This window comes from Tachypleus tridentatus, chromosome 4 (assembly GCF_004210375.1).
Source record: "Tachypleus tridentatus isolate NWPU-2018 chromosome 4, ASM421037v1, whole genome shotgun sequence".
Classification (NCBI taxonomy): domain Eukaryota; kingdom Metazoa; phylum Arthropoda; class Merostomata; order Xiphosura; family Limulidae; genus Tachypleus; species Tachypleus tridentatus.
Genome location: NC_134828.1, coordinates 62,790,850 through 62,812,319, shown reverse-complemented (window position 1 = coordinate 62,812,319; position 21,470 = coordinate 62,790,850). Strand labels below are relative to the sequence as shown.

The 21,470-nt window shown below is 34.9% G+C and overlaps 1 protein-coding gene across 3 annotated transcripts in view; it reads right to left on the bottom strand.

Annotated features, from left to right (window-relative positions):
- LOC143249270 (uncharacterized) overlaps positions 1-18,215 on the bottom strand; it is a 29,690-nt gene extending 11,475 nt beyond the window's left edge. Inside the window, exons 1-6 of one of the 3 annotated variants that reach the window (XM_076498805.1) lie at positions 18,089-18,215; positions 16,412-16,547; positions 14,178-14,645; positions 10,940-11,028; positions 9,823-9,956; positions 9,384-9,458 (exon numbers count right to left, since the gene is read on the bottom strand). In XM_076498805.1, coding sequence (XP_076354920.1) covers positions 9,384-9,458; positions 9,823-9,956; positions 10,940-11,028; positions 14,178-14,636 — 757 coding nt within the window. In that variant the 5' untranslated portion in view covers positions 14,637-14,645; positions 16,412-16,547; positions 18,089-18,215. The remainder of the gene's footprint in view (positions 1-9,383; positions 9,459-9,822; positions 9,957-10,939; positions 11,029-14,177; positions 14,646-16,411; positions 16,548-18,088) is intronic. The other 2 variants (XM_076498806.1, XM_076498808.1) reach the window with 2 other exon arrangements.
- Positions 18,216-21,470: the final 3,255 nt, after the last annotated feature.

Genomic DNA, 21,470 nt, shown 5'->3' with positions numbered 1-21,470 from the left:
AATTTGTCTTTTATAAGGAAACTAACACTTTAGCAATCAATTTTTTAATTAATATAGACTATAGTTCCATCCTGAATACTTATTTCACAGTTAAGCTAGCAATAAATTCAAGTCAGATTTATTTTCTGGGTCAAAAGACTTAGTCCTTCATGACAAAATATGATGCATGAAAATTTCATAAAGAAAATGTTTCAAATAATTAGAACAATTCTTGTTATTCTAATGATTTAATAACTTAAACTGTTAAAGATTTTATTCTTACTACTCTTAATAAAGATAATGATTAAATTATCAACTGTGTTGCACCTTTTCCTGTTCAGTGCTGCTCTCTCTGTGCTCAAATGTTTTTGCTTACCACTACTCTTGAAACACTCACCTACCCCATGCTTCACTTTAAACATGGTTCAGTTGTGTTGTAACATGCACATAAGCATGCAACAACATTCCACCAATAGGAGAATGACACTCATCTGTTTCAGCTGGCTCCCCCTTTACTGCAAACTCAATGTTCACTTCAATATTAAGCAGAAAAGAAGCACCAGATGTGGGGAAGGAAGGGCACGAAGTGCAAGTATCTATCAAAAATATATTTTCAGTGTAAGAAAACAACTATTGATAAAATATCTTACCTCCTCTCATATAATAGCTAGAATTGCACACTGACTTGGTGAAGGGACTGGTGCACAAATTAAAAAGATAAGTAACTTTCAGAAAGCACTTGAAGAATGCTTGTAGAGAACAACTTGTCTTGTTAGAGAAATACACTCACGAAAAACCACACTAAATTTGCAGACAGTATATTCTTCACCTACTGTGAAAGTAAGCACTATTAAATTGGTTGGAAAAAGAGGAGCACATCCTTGATTGTTGATATGTAAGCTGGTTCAACTCCTTTCCAAAACAAGATCTCCCATGAACTTATCTGCAGAAGATGGTGGGATTGTGGTTAACCAGTTAATTAGGTTATGCAATATACAAATAGACATGTTCCATGGTGTAGAATGGCTAGGGCACATCAGATTGTGCTCAGTGGATCAACTCCAATCCAAAACCAGGTGGTACTAAGTATATATAATGCAGTTTACATTATGAAAAAGGAAGCAGAAAGAATAAAGTTCTCTTCAAAGCACACATACAGATTCATAACCACAACCAGTCACATGGGAATCCAACATCTGAGTGACAAATGGAAGGAAAGTGCAACAAAATAGTTCACTTAAATCTAAGACCAGACACTCTTTACATGTAGCTGATTCAGTTCCTTTTCAAAACCAGACCTACAAGGAATGATGCCCAAGAGATTGTAGGATAGGTTTTCCCCAGCCACTCATGATATCAATTAGCTGGTCTAGCTCATTTTATACACCAAATGTCCTAAAACTCGCCTGTGAGAGATGGGAGTATCCCTGTCACACAGTATATCCAGTTATTTCATCCACTGTAAGACAAGGGCTCCTTATCACCACATGTTGGCTCGTCCAGCTTCTTCCAAACTATATCTTCCGAGAGCCAACTTCTAGAAAAATGTACAATGAAGGGAGTTTCCTAGTTAATTTGAATTTTGTGAAAGATTATATAGTGAATATTTGTTGACTGGTACAACTTCATTCCAATACAAACCCTCCACAGAAATAACTTTAGAGGAGATAGTAGGATGGGTTCCCTAATTAAAAAGGATACCTAGACAGAGACCACTCATCACCGAGTGGTATCTGATACAAAAGAAGGATGTGACCCTGTAAGGGAAAAGAAAAAAAGAAAAAGAAAAATACAATCTCACAGTTGAATTGTACATAGTTTGGCTACAGGCAAAATGCAATATTTGGATGAAGAAGAAATGGCACATGGTGAAAGTAAAGGGAGATGAAGATAATAGATGTCATCCATATGTCATTCTGGATTTATTTATTTTATTATACCAGGAAACAACATTAACTCAGAGTATAAAGATGAATAAACAGTGTGAGGGTGAGGAGTGAAATCTCTATTTGAAAAGGTTCAAATGAATAAATAAATGGGGAATAGTAAACAGGAAAGGTAAACCTGCAGGCAAAATAAGCCTGAGAACATACAGACGACATTGAAGTCTAGTCAGAATAGAATGGGAAAATAAATAGAAAATAGGACAACAACATTTATATACTGATTTTTCCACCTATGATTCACTGACATACTGGGTAGAAAACTTTGATTTAAATACAGAAAAACATGGGTGAAATAATAAAGGAAATATGTTATATTATTGTCAAAAACATCCGACCTCCAACAACCACAGGCAAAAGGAATAGGAAATAGGTTGTAAAGGTATAGGAAGCAAATAGCCAATGGTTCAAATAGAGTTTGAGTGAGGGTGTAAAGAATGACATGAAGATTCCAATCTGCAAGGAGCATAGGAGGATGTTGAAGGATCTGGAAAGAATGCAATAAAATAAACTAGTAGGGTAGGAATGCACACTGGACAAGGTTGTTCAATAACCAGCAATTGTAGATACAGAAAAGCCATTGATGAACATTCAGGTAACTATTTGGAGACAAGAAATATATGGACAGGAAAGAAAGTAATTATGGTGCAGTAACGAACACCAATAAACATGCCATTTTTTTGGGTATAACATGAAGAATGAAGGATATATGGAATGAGAAAAGTTAGAAATTCTATGTGTGGATAGTCCAGACTACTTTGTAAGGGACAAGATAAAACTGTGTGAAACTAGAGTGTAGCAATTAAGAATGAAACACTGTCAACTGAGGTTAAAAGAGAAATGACTGGGAAAGAGAAAATGGTGAGGAGGGTAAGGTCTGGAAACCAAGTTTACTCTGGCCAGTAAGGTGTTATCAGGTGGACATTACACAGAATGTAATGGATGAAATCCAGAAAAGAAGACATACAAAGATGGCATACTGGAAAAGGTTATTCCAATCATGACTGAAAGCATCTACTGACGAAGACAAAGGAAAAGGTACTGGAAACCAAAATAGGGGTAGTGGAATCAAACTCCAGATGGAGTACACTAAAAATCAACTACTGAAAAAGCTTGAGAATTAATGTGTGTTAAGTCTTGATTGAATAGCAGTGAACAATGACTTGATAAAAATCCATACTCACTCTGCAACCTGTAAAAGAAGTTTCTGTAAACTAACACAACACAGACTGTAGAGGTGGAAGAGGAACACCTACCATGGCATTGTCTCTGTTGAATAACTAAATCAAAGTAACTTACAGTAAGGGAGGGAAAATGAATAATGGAATTCAGAGGAAGATCCCATTCATGAAGAAATTCCCAGTAAAGAGTGAGCACGTGAACACAACACTAGGATACAAGGCTTTTCATGTAAGCTCACATCTGCAAAAGAGAATGCAGGTCCAGGCTGAGAAAGGGGTGGAAAAAATACTCCTAGATGAACAATGTACAATACATTGTGTTGGGGAAAAGGATAATCACAATTTAATAAATTATCCCACAAAGTACTTCTCAAAAAAGCATTAGAGAGAATTATGTTGGAATGAAGTTAATAAGAGCAAGTTATCCATGTAATCATGAAACTTGTGTATGAAATAGTCAAACAAAGGTTTTGTCCAATCAACAAAATGTATGGCACAGATTCAACATTGAAAGGTAACGCCAAACTGATAAATATAACCCCCGTATACATAACAAAGGTACCATCTGGATGATGAGGCAATAGGGATGTGCAGGCAAGCATTTGAGATATCTGCCTATATCATTCACATACCCTGAGTAAATGTTTATTGTAATGTGAAGAATAACTATGGGGAAACAGGAAAGGATGATGAGATGACTGAAATAAGTCAATCACTGGATGCCAGTCCCATGCTGTTCTGGGAATTGCCCATACTGCAGTGTTCTTGAGAAGGAGTGTCTGAACTGCTGGCATTATAAAGAATAACAAGGAAAAGAGTTAAAGAATTTAAAAATAAATCATTTGATTGTCCCTAAATCATTCACAGATAGGATGTAAAAATTTGCCATAGGTGCTTGAAACTGGCCAAGTATGCCAGAATTCATGGGATAATCACCTGTACTGCATGGGTTTTGGAAGTGAATAATAAAAAAACATGCTACCAAAACATAGGAAAGTGAAATGGGAAATAAGAATAGACACAGGTGAAGACTGCAACAGTTGAGAGGCCAAGAAAAAATAGAAGTGTTGTTAAGCAGTTGCACCCATGACTCCAATGAATCAGGAAAATCTTAAAAAGTCAGCCTATGTAGAAAAGGAGCCACATAAAGATGACTTAAGTAGACCGTGGGTAGATTTACACAAGTTAGAGTGTTCCTACCCAGGAAATCTCAACAACAGAGAAGCCATGTTTGGAAAAAAAGGGCCAAGGAGGATAACATACATCAATGTGGAGAAAATAAGAATACAAGTATTCTCCAAAGAGCGTGTGAGGGGTCAATCAATTGATAGCATCTGTGAGGAGGTGAATGGAGTGAAGATAATGAATAAGGGTGGTTTAGAATCCAACAAAAGTGGGAAAATTAAGCATCTAAATCTAGAGATGAATGGGAGGGGAAATAAAATATTTTGAGGAAAGTGTCAAATGCAAGAAGGATGGAGTTATTAAACCAGCAATTCAAACAAAGGATAGCATACCTGTGACCCTATCCAGGAAGACCAAGGTTGGTTGGTTGATTTAGTATTTTATGGCACAAAGCAGCTAGGCTATCTGCATCAAACATCTGGTAAAAAGTTAGAATTAAAGTAAATTTAGTAAAATTCATAAAAGGAAATTAAGGTAAAACAAAACAAAGTTTAAAAACAAAAACATAAATAGCATAAAACCAATGCTTACATCTAGTCTACAATGTTAAGAGAAAAACTACAGTAATACAAGTAGTATACAACCTTCTGTAGCATAATTGTAATTATCATAACTCGCCAGGAAGAATAACAGGTAAGTACAAAAACACTGTCAGTCACCTGAAATTGACCTTTCCAGACTTGGTTTCAAGTTATTTTACGTTATGGTCATTTTCTAATTTAAAATTGAACTATATGGACTTTGATTCTTAAAAGAGAACAACATTAAAAAAGATCTAATGTATAAATTAAAAAACTTAAATGGCATTAAAAAGATTAATGGCCTTTAAAAACTAAAAACATTTCGAAGGTGGACAGTGTCACCATCACCAATAACACTGTTTAACATTATGGATAAACCTTGGGACAGAACAATGGCAAGAAAGTAAAACGTCACTAATTTTGACCTGATTGTTACACCAACTACACACCAGGGCTTCAGTTCCAGATAAAAAGAAATGATAAGTTAAAAAACTGTGACCAGTGTATAGTCTACTTAGAAAACTTCCGTTTTCTGATCCTTACAAAAGCAAGACAAAAAAGTCCAATATAGGATTTTATTTGAAAATGCTTGTTTTCGCATTGCTTACTCCAAGTTGACTCCCAATTGGCATGGAGCCGAGCCTTGAATACAGGACCATAGTCCATGTATGGAACAGGAACAGCAGTGATAGTACTAGAGCAGATAGATTTAACTGCAGCATCAGCGAGCTTGTTCCCGCAAATACCAACGTGGCCTGGTATCCAGAAAAACTGGATAGAAATAGATGTCAAAGAGAAATAGGCCAATCAGGTTTGATTGGTGAGAACAGGATAAGAACTAATGTGAAGCAATTTCAGGGTCAGTAGAGAACTAAGAGAGTCAGTATAAATAGTGTAATTCGAGTACTGCTTAGCTTCTATGTGATTCAGAGCAAGAGAAATGTCGTACAGTTCAGCAGTGAACACAGAAGCTGTAGAGAGTATTCTGCATGCAACCACTGAACCACAATAAACCATGGCAGAGCCCTCACAGTCATCTGATTTGGAACAATCTGTATAAATAAGAATGGAAGGATAGTTTGAAAGATGTTCAGCAAATTGCAGACAGTATTTCCAATTGAGAGTGTCTGCTTTTCTCAGATGTCTTAAAGATAGGTCACATTTGGGGACTGTAAGAAGCCATGGTGGGATGGGCTGACCAGTGAATACAGCAATGTTATCCAAGGACAGACCCAATTCAACTAACTGTGCCTGGATATGAAGATCAAAAGGAGCAATGACAGATCATCTGTTCTGAAAAAGTATGGCCCACTGAGGAAGGAAAACACTACCCCTGGTAGGATGCTTTGGTAAGGAATGAAGTTTTGAAACATATAGTAAAGAATGTTGCAAATGGCAGAGGTGCAAAGAAGGTTCATGAGCCTATGTATAAGCTCTGAACTGGGGAAGTGCAGAAAGCCCCAGTACAGAGCCAAAGTCCTTGATGATTAATAGGGTCCAGCATCTTTAAGGATGAGGGTCTGGCAGAGCCAAAGACCAGTGATTAATAGTCTAGGATTGATCAAATAAGAGAATGATGTATCTTTAGCATAAAACATCAATCCACTCCCCAAGTAGATAGTACAGAAATTCCTAGTGTACATCATCAGGCCAAACTGATGTACTACCAGATTGATGAAGGGCCAATTTGAGTTCCACCAGTGTAAAGGGATGATTATAGTCGTAGAGACAATCAGTTTGAAAAGAAATAGGTGATCCCTCTGCCTGAGTCATGATAGCTAAGAAGGTGGAAGAAGCAGCAGAAGGGCTAGATACCTGGCAAAAGTTTTCACCTAGAGTATTGGTAATGCTCTGGGCATCAGCTACTTTCTGACAAAATTATATTGCCCACTGACTTTTCAAATCTTGTCCCATGTGACTTTGGAACTGGTGGCAGAATATATGCTGATTGTTAACTTAATCCAAGATTCCTACTGGCTTTCACATCTTACCCACCAAGCATGTGCATGGGCCTTTTGGAAAGCGATGCAGTGCGATAGTGTGGGATATCTATGGAAAGTATTCCAGGCCCATTTCTGAGCCTTCTGTGCCATGTGACAGGCAGAATTCCACCACAGACAAAGATATAGTAAAACATGTAGGTTTTAGGAATACATTGAGCAGCTGCTTGTGTTATACAGTCAGTCACTACTGTCACACAGTCACCTATTGACAGCTTACAGATGATGGCAGGATCAAGTTCTGCAAGAGCAGTGAAAGAAAGCTAGTTTGCATGATCCAGATTCCACTGGGGCACGAGGGTTGAGTGGCATCGACTACGGCCAGTCTCTCTCAAAATTATAGGAAAATGATCACTGCATTGTGGGTTATTGTCAACTCTCCATGAAAAGTGGGAAAATAATGAAGGGGAGCAAATTCAGAGATCAATAGCAGTAAAGGACTGACTAGGTGCATGAAAATAAGTAGAACTGCTACTGAAAAGAAAAAGGTTGTTATTAGACAGCAAACGCTTTACAGAGCGACCCCTCCCATCAACGTCAGAGCTTCTCCAGAGGGGATAATGTCCATTAATGTTCCCTAGGATTAAAAATGGAAATGGCAACTGTTCATTGAGAGCATCAAGGTCTGATTCATCATGTCTCTCTCTAGGTGACAGGTAGAGAGAACAAACAATGATGGTATAACCCAAGGAACCACAGATGGCTTCAGCCTCCAAGGGTGTGTCAAGTGGCAAGGCCAGGGTGGGCACATACTGATCAACCAACAGTGCCACCCCTCCATGCACTCATCCATCACACAGCCTTGTATCAAGGTGGCCATTTTTATTTATGTGTAGATGAATTGGATGGAGATCCCTTTTGTTTACTGTTGCATCTTTTTTCATTATTGTCTTTATTTGAAGGAGGTCTATTGACCTCCATGGATCCTGCCCTAGGCCAATTGCACAGGTCTTTGTTGTTGGAAGGGGATTCCAACAACTGAGGACGTTAATGAATGATTGTTTTGTTTGCATCTTGAGGTGGGAGAAGATGTACCTGAGGAAATGTCCATACCCAGATTCAAAGAAAGTGGATATTGGGGTTTGCTGGAATGTATGTCAGGGACAAAGATGGGTGTTGATATTGATTCATCAACTTTTTGACTATGGAGGTCAAAAAACTTTTCATTTGGTTTGAGAACAATTCTTTTGGAGGCAGAGATCTGTTTGCACTCCCACCATAGTAGTGAAACAAAGTGCAGCAGCATCTGTCCGAGATGAAGTGGTGGAAATAAAGTTTCTAGCCTCAGGGTAAGTAATGTTTTGATTCATCTTCAAATGCTGGACCTCTTTTTCCAACCATTCAGGGCAAGAACAAAAATAGGACAGGTGAGAGCTATTGCAACTGAAGCAATGAGGGTCTGTTCCACACTCATAGGAATCATGGTCCTTGCCACCACAACGAGCACACGTCAAGGAACTATAACATGATGTCTGAGAGTAACTGAACTGCTAACACTGGAAACATCCGAGAGGGTTTGGAATGGATAGCCATAACCTCCAATTCTCCAATTAAGATAGCCTGCCTTGATGGTGGCAAGTGGATGCAGTGATGTAAATGTCAAAATGAAGACATTGGTTGGCACCATGATTCCACCTTTGGGAGTGGAGATATGACTCACTGCAAAAACTCCTTGGGTGGAAAAACCACCGAGAATCTCTGACTCAGGGATACTCTTCAAATCCATCTCAACAATAATTCCTTGTGATGAATTCAAAGTAGCATGAGGCATAACCTCAATAGGTATATCTCCAATCACCTTTCAATGCAAGAGAAGTTCACTGTGTTGAGATGTGGATGCTTCCACCAATATATCACCAGATTGAAGCTTCTTGAGAACATCCAACACTGGTTATTGGTTGACACTAGCCTAAGTGGACCAGCCAAATGACCCTAGGGGGCCACCTTAAGGCTGCCCATTTACAGGAATTCAAGGCTCAAGCAGCATGTTAGGGTTGGACCCATCAAACCCCAGGATCCTCTCCTCCCCTTCACAGGTCACCACACACAGCAAACATGTAAGTGGATGTTTAGATCCCAGAGGAGGTAAACTGAAAGAAAAAAAACTTTCCCTGGGAGGTCCCTTAATCACGTACATTTACAATAAAGAGGAAGTCAGCTGCGACAGGAAAATGTCATTCCCCTATTGGTAAAGGGTTGTTGCATGCTACATTGTAGCTAAACTAGGTTGAAATGTAGAGTAAGTGAGAATTTCTTGGTAAGTTGTGAGCATATATTTCGCTGCACTGAACAAGAATGTAATGTATCTGTCAGAAATTAAAAATTAAGATGTACAATTTCATAACAGATATTACTTTGTTGTTGTTGATTTTTGTTAATCAGAAGAAGCTAGCTACTTACATTAAAAATGAAAATAAAACCAGTAATAAGCAAACCTATTTAAATAAATTGATTCATCAGTTGGGCATCTTTGCTGTTGGCTTTAATATCACACCTTACGGTTTTTGAAGATAAGTATTTCTTGTTACAAATAAGTAAAACATAAGATGCTAACATTTCTTTAGTCACACCTACCTTCTTTTTTAGAGATTTTTAACTGTTCAACACATTGCTCACTTGAGTTCAGAGATTCGTCTAATTTTGTGTAATCTGGAAAATAACAAACTTGCTCAAGCTAGATCATTTATACTATTTTTCAACCAAATTAGTTACATTTATCTTGTACTTTATATATTCATTAACCACAGTTTTTAAGGATATAATACTGAAAACATTTATGTGAAGTATGTTCATTAGAGCAAAAACAGTGTTTCAGTAACTGCTGATGTGCAATGTTCATCCTGTACAGAATTTAGTATTATTCAGTGCATTACATGTGGTGAATCTTTAGAAACAGCTCATATTTGTTGAACCATAAAACATTATTCTAATTCCATATGTATTTGTTCTAAATATTTGTGTTTAAAAATGATTTTATCCTTATCAATTGTACATAGCATTGAAAGTAGCTTACATGCTGTAGAAGCCAAATTTGGTGAGAAGGTCACGTGTTTGGTTGGAGCTGTCCAAGGGGATGGCACAATGTGTTTCTGGGAGAAGAATTTCTCAATGGCCTGTTGAGCTCTTACTTCTACTAGTTCATCTTCCCTACAAAAATAAAAATTAATATTGCCTAAAAAACAAAATAAGTATACATAGACTTTTCCTGACTTCAGTTTTTCTTTTAATATCTATTTTATTGAACATTATACCAAATATATTACTTCAAGACATCAAGTTCTTTAAACATGAAATGATCTTGATATCATTCTCTGTACTTTATTGCACTTAAGAAATTCTAACCTTATTACCCCTGCCATCGAAGGAGGATGGAGGTTATGTCCCTATAGTTTAAAACTATGGATACTTGTTTTGGCATTTAAGTAAATTAATTCCAAAAATGTGTTTTAGCTACTTTTCTCTCCCGAGTTAAACAATAAATAAAATAAACAAATTGAAAGTTTAAAACTCTCAAGGACTAATTTTTGCACTGTGTAGGTTGTTAGTATCAGAAGCCTTCTTCAGTATGTTATTCTCCAGCATTTTTATATTCAGCCTTCTTGAAATATTAGAATAAACAATCTAATTACAGTAATCAAGTTACTGAAAACCACAAACCATATCCTTAATCTAGTTTAACCATAGAATAGTATAGATTCCATCAGTTTTTTTACCACCTTTTCTAAACTATTTATGCATCAATGACTTTTATATTATTAAAAATCCTGTATTGAACAAACCCCCTCACATTAATTTAAATAAAAGTAAAAAAAATATGACAATTAACATTATTATTGCCTGAACCATGCTTCCTTTTTTATTTTTTACTAAAAATTAAGCTATTTCTCAATTTTAGATCAGTGCTTCATACTGATTATTGGAACTGGCACGAACATGACATTTGATGTTAAACATTATTGTAATATGTGGGCTCCATTAATTGTAAATGGTATAGAAACAATTTGAGAGTTAACAAAATTAAAAAATTATTCCACTTTGGTTGCAAAAAACTTCAAATTAAACAAAGAAAAAGAAAGAGTCATGTTTGTCTTTGAAAAGTAAAAAAGAAACTAACCACAAAGAATACTCACACACAATAAGTATCTTGTTGGGATGTTTCATCAATATCTGCTGGTTTTAATACAGCCAACTGATCAATAGACCATCTGAAAGGTTTAGTCTGAAAGATGTACAGGAAATTAATTCACATAGTACAAGTTGTCATGATGTGAATAATATGAATATGAATTTTATCTGTTAAATCTATATGATCAAGTGTATGAACTCTTAGATGAGAATTCAAGTACAAGGTCAGTCATGAAGTCATTATTCTTCATGATACCGCTCACAAATTATGAATTGACACAAATATGAAAAATGTGACAACAAAGCAATCAGTCCCTCAAAGTCACTATTATTCAGGTAACTTTATATTTTAGATTTATGCAAACATCACAACCTTTACCACTAAATACAAGTTCTTAGTTCTGTACTAAAGTACCCAACTACTTACCAAGTACTAACTGTTTTAGTTTTATTTTTTTCAGGGTATACTGTAATTACTACAAAGGTTTAAACTCTACATACGTTTTGTAGGAGTTAATAATAGTTATAACATAATAAAGCTTTGCTTCTTTTATAAAGACCTTATCTCTTCTCTTTGACAAGTAAACTTAATCTCTATTTTATAACCAAATTTCTTGTAAAAAAAATGCAATATTCTTCAAGAATACACATTTTCTTATAGATTATAAAAACAAATTTATTAACAGTTCTATTAATACTTTCATTGTTTTTTTTATATCTCCTACAAGTGCAATATGAAGTATTACACTAAATCTAAAACAAGCCTACATTCCCATATCTTAAACTTACTAAACTTGCATTCCAATAAATATTGGCTATATGCTGACAAGATTGCCAACCATTACATAATGTCAATGACATCTCCAAACTTATTTTTATGCAAAACAAGTTTCAAAACAAACAATGATGGTATGACCCAAGGAAACATGGATGGCTACGGCCTCCAAGGGTGTGTTGAGTGGCAAAGACAGGGTGGGCACACACTGATCAACCAACAGTGCCAACCCACCATGCACTCGTCCATCACACAGCCTGCCATTTCTGTACAAAGAAAACTGCCAAAAGGTAATTGTATTGGCAGGTTTCAAAAATGTTTCCTGGAAAGAAAGACATACAGGATGGTAGAAAGCAATCAGTGCTTTGGTATCATCCAGATTAGAACGTAAATCTCGACAGTTCCATTGTCTCACGGTGGCCATTTTTATTTTTGTGTAGGCAAATTGGGTGGAAAACCCTTCTGTTTATGACCATGTCTTTTTTCTTTATTGTCTTTATTCGAGGAGGTCTGTCGACTTCCATGGATCGTGCCTTGGTCGATTTGGCAGGTTTTGATGTTGGAAGAAGATTCCAGCAACTGAGGATGTGAACAAATGATCATATTGCATCTTGGGGTGGGAGAAGATGTAACTGAGGAAATGCTTGTACGCCAAACCAAAGGAAGTGGATCTTGGGATTTGCTGGAATGTATGTGACAGACAGAGATGGGTGCTGATGTTGATTCATCAACTTTTTTGACAATGGAAGCCAAAAGACTTTTCACTTGGTTTGAGAACAATTCTTTTGGAGGCACAGAAAGATCTGTCTGCACTCTCACTGTAGTAGTGGTATAAAGTGCAGCAGCATATGTCCAAGATGAAGTGGTAGACAACAATGTTTGAGCCTCAGGATAAGTAATGTTTTGAATCATTTTCAAATGCTGGACCTCTTTTTCTTTCAACCATTTAGGGCAAGAACTAAAGTAGAAGAAATGAAAGCCACTGCAACTGATGCAATGCAGGCCTGTTTCACACTCATAGGCATCATGGTCCTTGCCACCACAACAAGCACATGTCAAGGAACCATAACATGATGTCTGAGAGTAACTGAACTGCTAACACTGGAAACATCTGAGAGGGTTTGGAATGGATAGCCATACCCTCCAATTAAGATAACCTGCCTTAATGGTGGCAAGTGGATGCAGTGATGTAAATGTCAGAATGAAGACATTGGTTGGCACCATAATTCCACCTTTGGGAGTGAAGATATGACTCACTGCAAAAACTCTTTGGGTAGAAAAACCACTGAGAATCTTTAACTCAAGGATACTCTTCAAATCCATCTCAACAATAATTCCTTGTGATGAATTCAAAGTAGCATGAGGTGTAACCTCAATAGGTATATCTCCAATCACCTTTGAATGCAAGAGGAGTTCACTGTGTTAAGATGTAGATGTTTCCATCAATATGTCACCAGATGAAAGCTTCTTTACTGACTTTGAAGAGACAGCAAGTCCCTTTTGTTCCTGCTGAATAAAAAAGGGAGACATCTGCCCTAAAATTTGTCTGAAAGAGAATGTATACAAGAAAATGAGGTACAACAGGTGTTACAGATGTTGAAGATTGCTATGGACTGTTGTCACTATTTGAGTTTTAATTTGAAGGATCCATAAAAAAAAATGGGAATATTTTAGTGCCCACTGACCCCACCCACCATGGAGCCCTACAAGAGGTCACACTACAATGCCAAACAAGGATACTGCAACGATGCCAGCATTTCATGAGCACTATACCCAAACATCAGCACCAGATACCATGTCCACAACACCTGTTGAGAACAACCACCACTGGTACTTGGTTGACCCTAGCCCAAGTAGACAAGCCAAATGACCCAAGGGGGCTACCCCAAGGCTGCCCATTTACAGGAATTCAAGGCCAAAGTAGTGTGTTAGGGTTGGACTTCTCAACCACCAGGATTCTCTCCTCCCCTTCATGGGTCACCAGATATGGCAAACATGCGAAGATGTTTAGATCCCAGAGGAGGTAAACTGAAAGAACAGAACCTTCCATAAGAAGTCCTCTCACCACTTACAGGAATCCATACTGAGGGGTTTTGCAGAAACTCTGACCAGCTTCTAGCCAACCTATGGCCCTTGAGGTCTTAGAAATGTTAAAATGTTTTTATTGAAGTCCTGATATACTTCAAAATCAGTATAGGTCTCTTTAGACAAACTGATGTTATTTAAACTGTTAATTGAAAATTAAGTTCCCTTTAATTTCATACAAAACTGAAATATGCTAGTCCTCACATAACCAACCACCTGACAATTGTTTTGCATAAAATTAACTTTGGACTCCTCACAGTTTGTTACTATTCATTGTTTTTCCATAGATACAAAGTTATTGTCCACTAACATTCTTGAGTAGAAAATAAAGTGTATTCAAGTTTTATATAATAAAGTCAATAAACATGTGTAGGATAACCTACCTCCTCACTTTTGTTTCCCTTTACCGTAGCAAATACAGATGGAGAGAATGCTGGCAGGTGTAGTGTGTCTGGTTCTATGTAAAATGGATTAAAAGGTGCATCAGCTGAGTTTTCATTCATAGCCTTCTTTGTGAGAGGTAACTGCTTTCCCACTGCTTCAAACTTTGCTGGAGTATTTTTTGTGGATGACACTACATCAAGATTTTTAGAGATAGATGGCAATATATTATGATTATCATCTGAACACTGATTTTCAGTACTGTATGAAAAAGCTGCACAGTTATATCGACTTTTAGGAGTTGAACCAGTCCAATGTAGCATAGATTTCAAGTTGGTTTCCAAATATTTTGGTTTTTCATCTCTGTCCCTTGTACCCATACTTTGAGTTTTTTCAGTATTATGAATAACAAGGTTTTTGTGGCAAAAACAATAGTTATTTATTTGCTTCAAATCTTTCATATTCTTGAGCTAATGGATGAAAAAATAAATCAGCATGCAAACTACAAAATACTTTGAAGGATATAAGCCTATTTCTACTTTTCTAACTTCTAAAAATAAATGTAAACAATGTTATGTCATAGGAAACACAGGAAAAATAAATGAAACAGACTTTATTCACTCCATTCTAGCTATTAAGTGTATAGATTATGCCCATGTGTATATTTATTTAAATATAACCATAAATTTAAGCAATAAGCAAAATGCATTAATATGAAACAAAATATGCTTCATATTTTTAAAAAAGGACCCAATGGTACAAGTTACAATATAACACAGTATATTACAATATAAATAATCAGAGGTTGGGATTTGCTGTTTTTAACACAGTCCTTCATGACTTTGTTTATTCAGCTTCATTTGGATGCAATTATTTAATTTCACTAAAATATGTGTGTGTGTGTGTGTGTGTGTGTGTGTTACCTTTCACACCATTAAAATACATCTTACAAAATTAAAAAAAAAACTAACTACATACAGACTAGCAACATCAGGTGAGCTTTTTTTTTACAAATATGTATGTCAACTTGTTTGTGTCTATATATAATGCTTATAATGCTGAAAAACAAATTAAAATTTTCTGAAGATAACTTCGTAACATTTCAAAACATATTTGCCCATATTAAATTAGGTAAAACATTTCTTATATGTTGATCTGTCCAAAGTTATTTGCAAGTTATCATGTATTACAATAAGTACATGTTAAATAGGATTAGAAATGCTGTTTTTGCTGCTCTCTAAAGATTTTTTTTCTGAATTATTTACCAAAAGCACTGGAGAAGAGTACTCCTACTGTAGTTTCATTGAAATAATATAGACACTATGTATAAATCCAGATATGCAACATTTAATGAGGATGCTTTGTGTAAAAATATAATAAATCATTTGAAATTATGTTTAATTAATATGTGAAAAGCAAAACAAAAGCCTGACACTGAAGAGGTTAAAGCTACAGAACATTTAAACAGGTTACCACTAATATTCAAGTTCATATTACACCCTTCTCTTTCAATTAAAACTGTATGCATAGATTCTCCAAACCTATAAATATGTTTAACATCTGAATCAAGCCTCACATTTGTTTATACTTCAGGATAAACAAGTCTCGCATCTTTTTTCACAGCTTAACTGATTTAAACATGACACTGCATTATTCTAGTAATTCAACTATATCTTTTCAACATGTTAATAACTCTTCTGCAGCCTTAAACTTCCTCAATATCCACGAAATTAATTGTAACAGTTGTTATATATATTTTAAAATTTAATTATCTGAAATTACAATATGGAATAAAATATCCAAACCATTTTATCTTCCATTTTACAGGTAAGTTTTCAACAATGTAAATATTTGTATTTTGATAAAGAACACGAGTTGAACATTTTTTCCTGCTTCGGAACATTGGTCAAAATACAATGACCAACCATCATTCACTCCATCAATAAAAAACTAGTTGTAGTCTTTCATATCCATAAACACATATATCTAGCTAAACAAGCATTAGAGTAAGGGGAGACTACAAGGGTGATATCTGAAAAATAAAAGTTGTTGTAAAAGAACTAGCAAAAATCTTAAAGAGGATCTGAGTGAGATTTTTGTGATTGTCAAGGAAATTTAAAATATCTGTATACTTCATGAGGATAATAGCAGGGCAGATGAGCACCAATATCAATTTTGACAGAGCAGGGATCAACCTCAATTTAAAGAATTTTATTTTTCTAACAAGATGGTTGACCTTTGAAATTAGTTGCCTTTGATTGATGAAGCAGTCTTCTAGTTCCCAGATCACCTCTAAATACTTCTTTTTGAATATGGGAATCACATTAGCAATAATCTTCAAATGACCAGGAAACACCCAGTGTAAGATGCTACTAAAAGATAAAGGCCATATTATTTATTTGGTTAGCTTCTTCAAGTATTTAGAATAAATTTTGACAGAGACAGAAAGTTTATTCTACAAATGTTTCTGAAATGTTATTAAAACAGCTACATTAAAATAAACTTACAAAGATAATTTTATAGAAACAAAACATTAAAAACTTGAAAATCTCTTCTTTAGTATTACAAGCATGAAAACTCTTTAAATATTAACTTCCAATTAGAGCAAGCAACCTAATTAAAACTGAAAATCAATCTACTGATGGGTATAGGTAATTGAGTATACTTTTATTCATATATATTAGAATACATTATTTCATATAAGGTATCTTCCATTTCAGGTCTTTCATAATTTTCATGTAAGAAGACATTTTCTTCAGTTAATTTAACTGAACAAACAAAGATATTCTGAGCTTTATGCTATATTCTGAAAATAACAGGATGAAAGGACACTAGTTTAACCCATAAACAGCAGCCATCATCAACTGATGCTACTACCTACAACATTCCTGCTGTTTAAGGGTTAAGAAATGGAAAATTCAGATATGACTCCAGCATCTATTTAGTCCTTTAAGCACAAAAATGATTCCCCTCTTACAAGGTGTCAGCTCTAATTACATAAACCCAAATCACTAGCTTAAAAAACAAATTATCTTAATTTGTGGGGTCTCATGCTACTGTTTTCATAATATAGTACAATGAAATCAGAAGCTTTTATCCTACTAATCCTCCAGATACCTTGTCAATAAAAGCTTTTAGTAATTTTTTCCCTGTACTCTTCTTAAAGTTTTCTCTTTCACATCTAGAATAGAAAAGCATTCCTAGCAAATTTCACCCTTGTATTTTTTAGCCTCAAAAACTCTTTGTATCCAGTTAATAATTCCTTAGAACTCCCATTACTTGCACATTTAGCTTTGAGGTACAGTGTAGTACTTTCCACTAAATTACTTGTTTTTACAATATCCTAGTATGATTATCTTTATATTCTGGTTTTCTTTTCCTTTAGACCTCACCACATAAAATTAATTTGTCAACATGCTTAGAGAATCTCTTCTAGGGTCATTTCCTTACCAAATTCAAAGCCTCTTACAAAGAAAACCTAGACTAGAACCTTGAATAGTTGATCTTAAAGATTAATTTATTATTTAATATTTTAAAATGTCTTTGAAAGTGAAACGCATTATACTGTGCATTAAACAGATAGTCTCAACTGTTCTACTTCTAGACACACCTTCGTACTTTTACTTTTGAAAGTTAATTTTTTATTAAAGATTTCTTTTTTACATTTTAATTTCTCAAATTTTACCAACGGTTATAAAATAATTCTTGACCTACTCCAAACTTAAATTTTTCTTCCATTGTTCCAATAACTTGACAATATTGATGGTTGATATATTATTAGAATTAGTGTAAAAGCTCCATCTTAATCGCTACTTCAGATTTTAGGTTTTAATTCGTAAGCGAAGATGTAGGAACAACAAACAAACTTCAAAAATTTAAGGCGTTAGATTAAAAAATATAAGCAAATAATTACCGTTCACTTAATTAAAATCGTGCTCATCATAGTCATTCGCAATGGGAATAAAAAATAAAGATTAAAGTGAGGGTTTAAACTGTGTGCCTCGTTTCTAACTAACCAATCAAAGACGAAGAAACTGTTGAATCTGTCAGCTATAGATGGCACAACAATCAAAATTGTTAAAATAGCGTATTTATGTACTTGTGGTTAAATATTAAGTACTATTTTACGAGAGAAAGAAATGTTTGAAAGTAAGTTGTTTTTTTATGAAGTTTTTCTGAAGAACATGTTATTTCATGTGTGTTTATGTTGTATAGTTTTCTAAATCTCATGAGTACTTCTGCTAGTTGTTTCTTCTTTTCTCTCGTTTCTTTTTCTTTTTAACGAAGCGGGCACAAAATTAATTGACAGTTACAATTAACAATAACAATGACATTGGTAAAAAAAAGGCAATAATTTTTAAATTTAGAGGGGGTAGGGAAACAAAAGTATTTAGTAGGTTAACTCGTCGTATACAATAATATGTCAATTTTAGCTTTTTAAAAATATATCCGTTTGTTCATACAAGGTTTATAGCAATGCTCTTCTTCGGATATAAATAGCTAAACGACAAACTCGTAAACTAAATGATACATTTTAAAAGTTGTGCCTTACAGTGATAAAGCGCTCTGTCTGCAAGATTATATTGTCAGAAACTGGATTTCGATACCAATAGTGGGCAGAGCACGGGTAGTCCATTGTGTGGCTTTGTGTTTAGCTACAAACGAACAACTCGAAATTCGTTTGACAATAACAAATGATTGATTTAATACTCATGCCTTATAACAAGCATAATTGTAATTATACTTCGCCAACTTGGAAAAGTCATTATTTAATTTCTGTAATGCATATTAGTGCATAGAATATATTTTAATGCTAGAAGTGAACGAACATATAACACCAAATGATTAAATCTTTCCAGTATGCACTACAAATTCTGAAAAACAACAAATGTAATTTTACTGTTTTTGTTGTTGTTGTTTATTTGTAGCTCGCTGCTGTATTTGTCCGTAGGGATCTTTCTCAGAACAAGTATTTTAAAATTTTCAAAGACATGATTGCAAATCAAACTATCGAGTTCCTGGTTTACCTGCATCATAATTCATCATGTCTTAAGTGTTTTCGGGTACATTTTGCTAATAATCTAGTGGTTTCTTATGTGTATAAGTTTCAACAGCACGTACGTACAGTAGAATAAACTACACGTTTTCACGCAGTTGTGTTAATCCTAATACAGGAACTCAACATATGGCCCTGCACGGATGTTCTTGGGTAAATGTAAGCATATTTGTCGCAGCGTCTTTTGTTACCAAGATAGCCACCAACAATAATATTTTTGTTTGTTAAGGTGATTTTCGTAAGTTGCTGTTAACTATAGAGTTTCCAATATTGGCAAAATTTAAAAAAACAACAACATATTTCTAGCTTGTTTGTTATGCAAGTGTAGAGTTTGATTCTGTGAGAAATCAAGATGATTTGTAGTCTTTATATGCAGAAGAGCTGTGAGCTTCTCCTCAGAATCTGTTGGGAGCAGCCATATAGTGGAAAAGGAATTCCATTTCTGTAGCATGGACAATCATGAGGCTTGCTATACAGTTTAAATCTATAACCCAATTAATTTGGATTTTGCGATATTATTTTAAATATGTATTGTATGGATAGAATAAAAATTAAAATAGTTGCAGACGTCTGTGGGCTTATAATGAACAGTGGTTGTGGTTTCATTGGAAGTTGTACTATTAAAATTATATATAAATGATTGTGATGGATAAGAAATGTTATGTGTCTAGGCCAATGAAGGATGGAAGTTATTTATGTACAATGCCATCACTATACCTTTTGTATAAGGGGAAGGGATAACGAAAAATTTCATACTGTGTAAACATACGTTCTTTGATATATTCAACAATAAAGGTTTACAAAATTCGGGGGTAGTCTAGTTCTATACGGTTAACATACTCATAAAATTCATTGTTGAAATAAAACCCATTTCAAAATTAGTTCTGCTAGACGAATCAAAGTTTAGCGAGGAGGTTAAAGTTCATGATTTTTTCAAAATTTCCTAATTCTTAAAAAAAATCCTATTATGGTGTATAAGCATTTGTTGTTCATAGTAAATAGAAAAACTAAGTCTGGTTTGAGATTAGAAGTAACTATACTGAAGAGACTAAGGGCATGATAAGTATTCTTAATACAATAAATATATATATAAATATATATACTTGTTGTTTTGAATTAAGCACAAAACTGTATAATGGGCTATCTATGCTCTGTCCACCAGGAGTATCGAAACCTGGTTTTTAACTTTGTAAGTCCGCGAACATACCGCTGTGTCACTGAAGGACATATATATATACTTTTATATTTTACAAACAAAAGCAAAACTCGTTATATACGTGACCTAACTAGGTACATTATTGTAGAAAGTTTTAACGCTACAAATATTATCGAAACAAGAAAGTTAAATGTAAAAAAAACTGAGTTACTTAAAGTCTAAATGTTTTCCCTACTTTAAAGAAATCACTATAATCATATTAGTCTGAGTCAAAGTAGGTGCAAAGTTTTTGAATTTTAAGTAGCTCAGTTTTGTAGTTTTGATTTTCTTGTTTCAATAGTTCAAACTATCTATATTACTATATCTGGCTAGATTTCAAATATATATTGATCCATACTTGTCTTTATAAAATTTATAGTTATTCCAAATGTTTTACAATTACTTTCAATCTGTTATTATAATCGTTACTTTATCTGGTTCATTTATCCATTGGTACCAGTCCAACATTATCTCTGAACCTTTCAAACGCATTTCTAGCAAGTGGCTTTGTAAGAATGTCAGCAGTCATACTGCTTGTGGGACAATATTCCAGTTTTACTGATCCGTTCTGCACACATTGGCGAATGAAGTGGTAACGAATATCAATGTGCTTTGTTCTTGCATGACTCACTGGATTCTCTGCCATGGCAATTGTTCCTTGGTTATCTTCCATGATAAGAACAGGGTCATTAACTTCGGAACCTATTTCTTGCGGTAGTCTTTTCAACCATACTGTTTAATGTGCTGCAAGACTCAAGGCTATATACTCTGCCTCTGAGGTGGACAGGGCCACCGTGGATTGCATTTTGCTAATCCAACTTACAGCTGCTCCTACTTGAATGAAGATATTTTCTGATGTGGACTTCCTATCATCCAGGTCTCCAGCAAAATCTGCATCTAAGTAACCAGTAATGACGTGTCCTGGTACCTTTTCAAACTTAAGACTAAGATCAGCTGGTTCTTTCAAGTAACGTAGGATTCTCTTTGCTGCTGTCAAATGTGCTGTGTTGGGCTGAGCACAATATTTAGATATTACTTCCACTG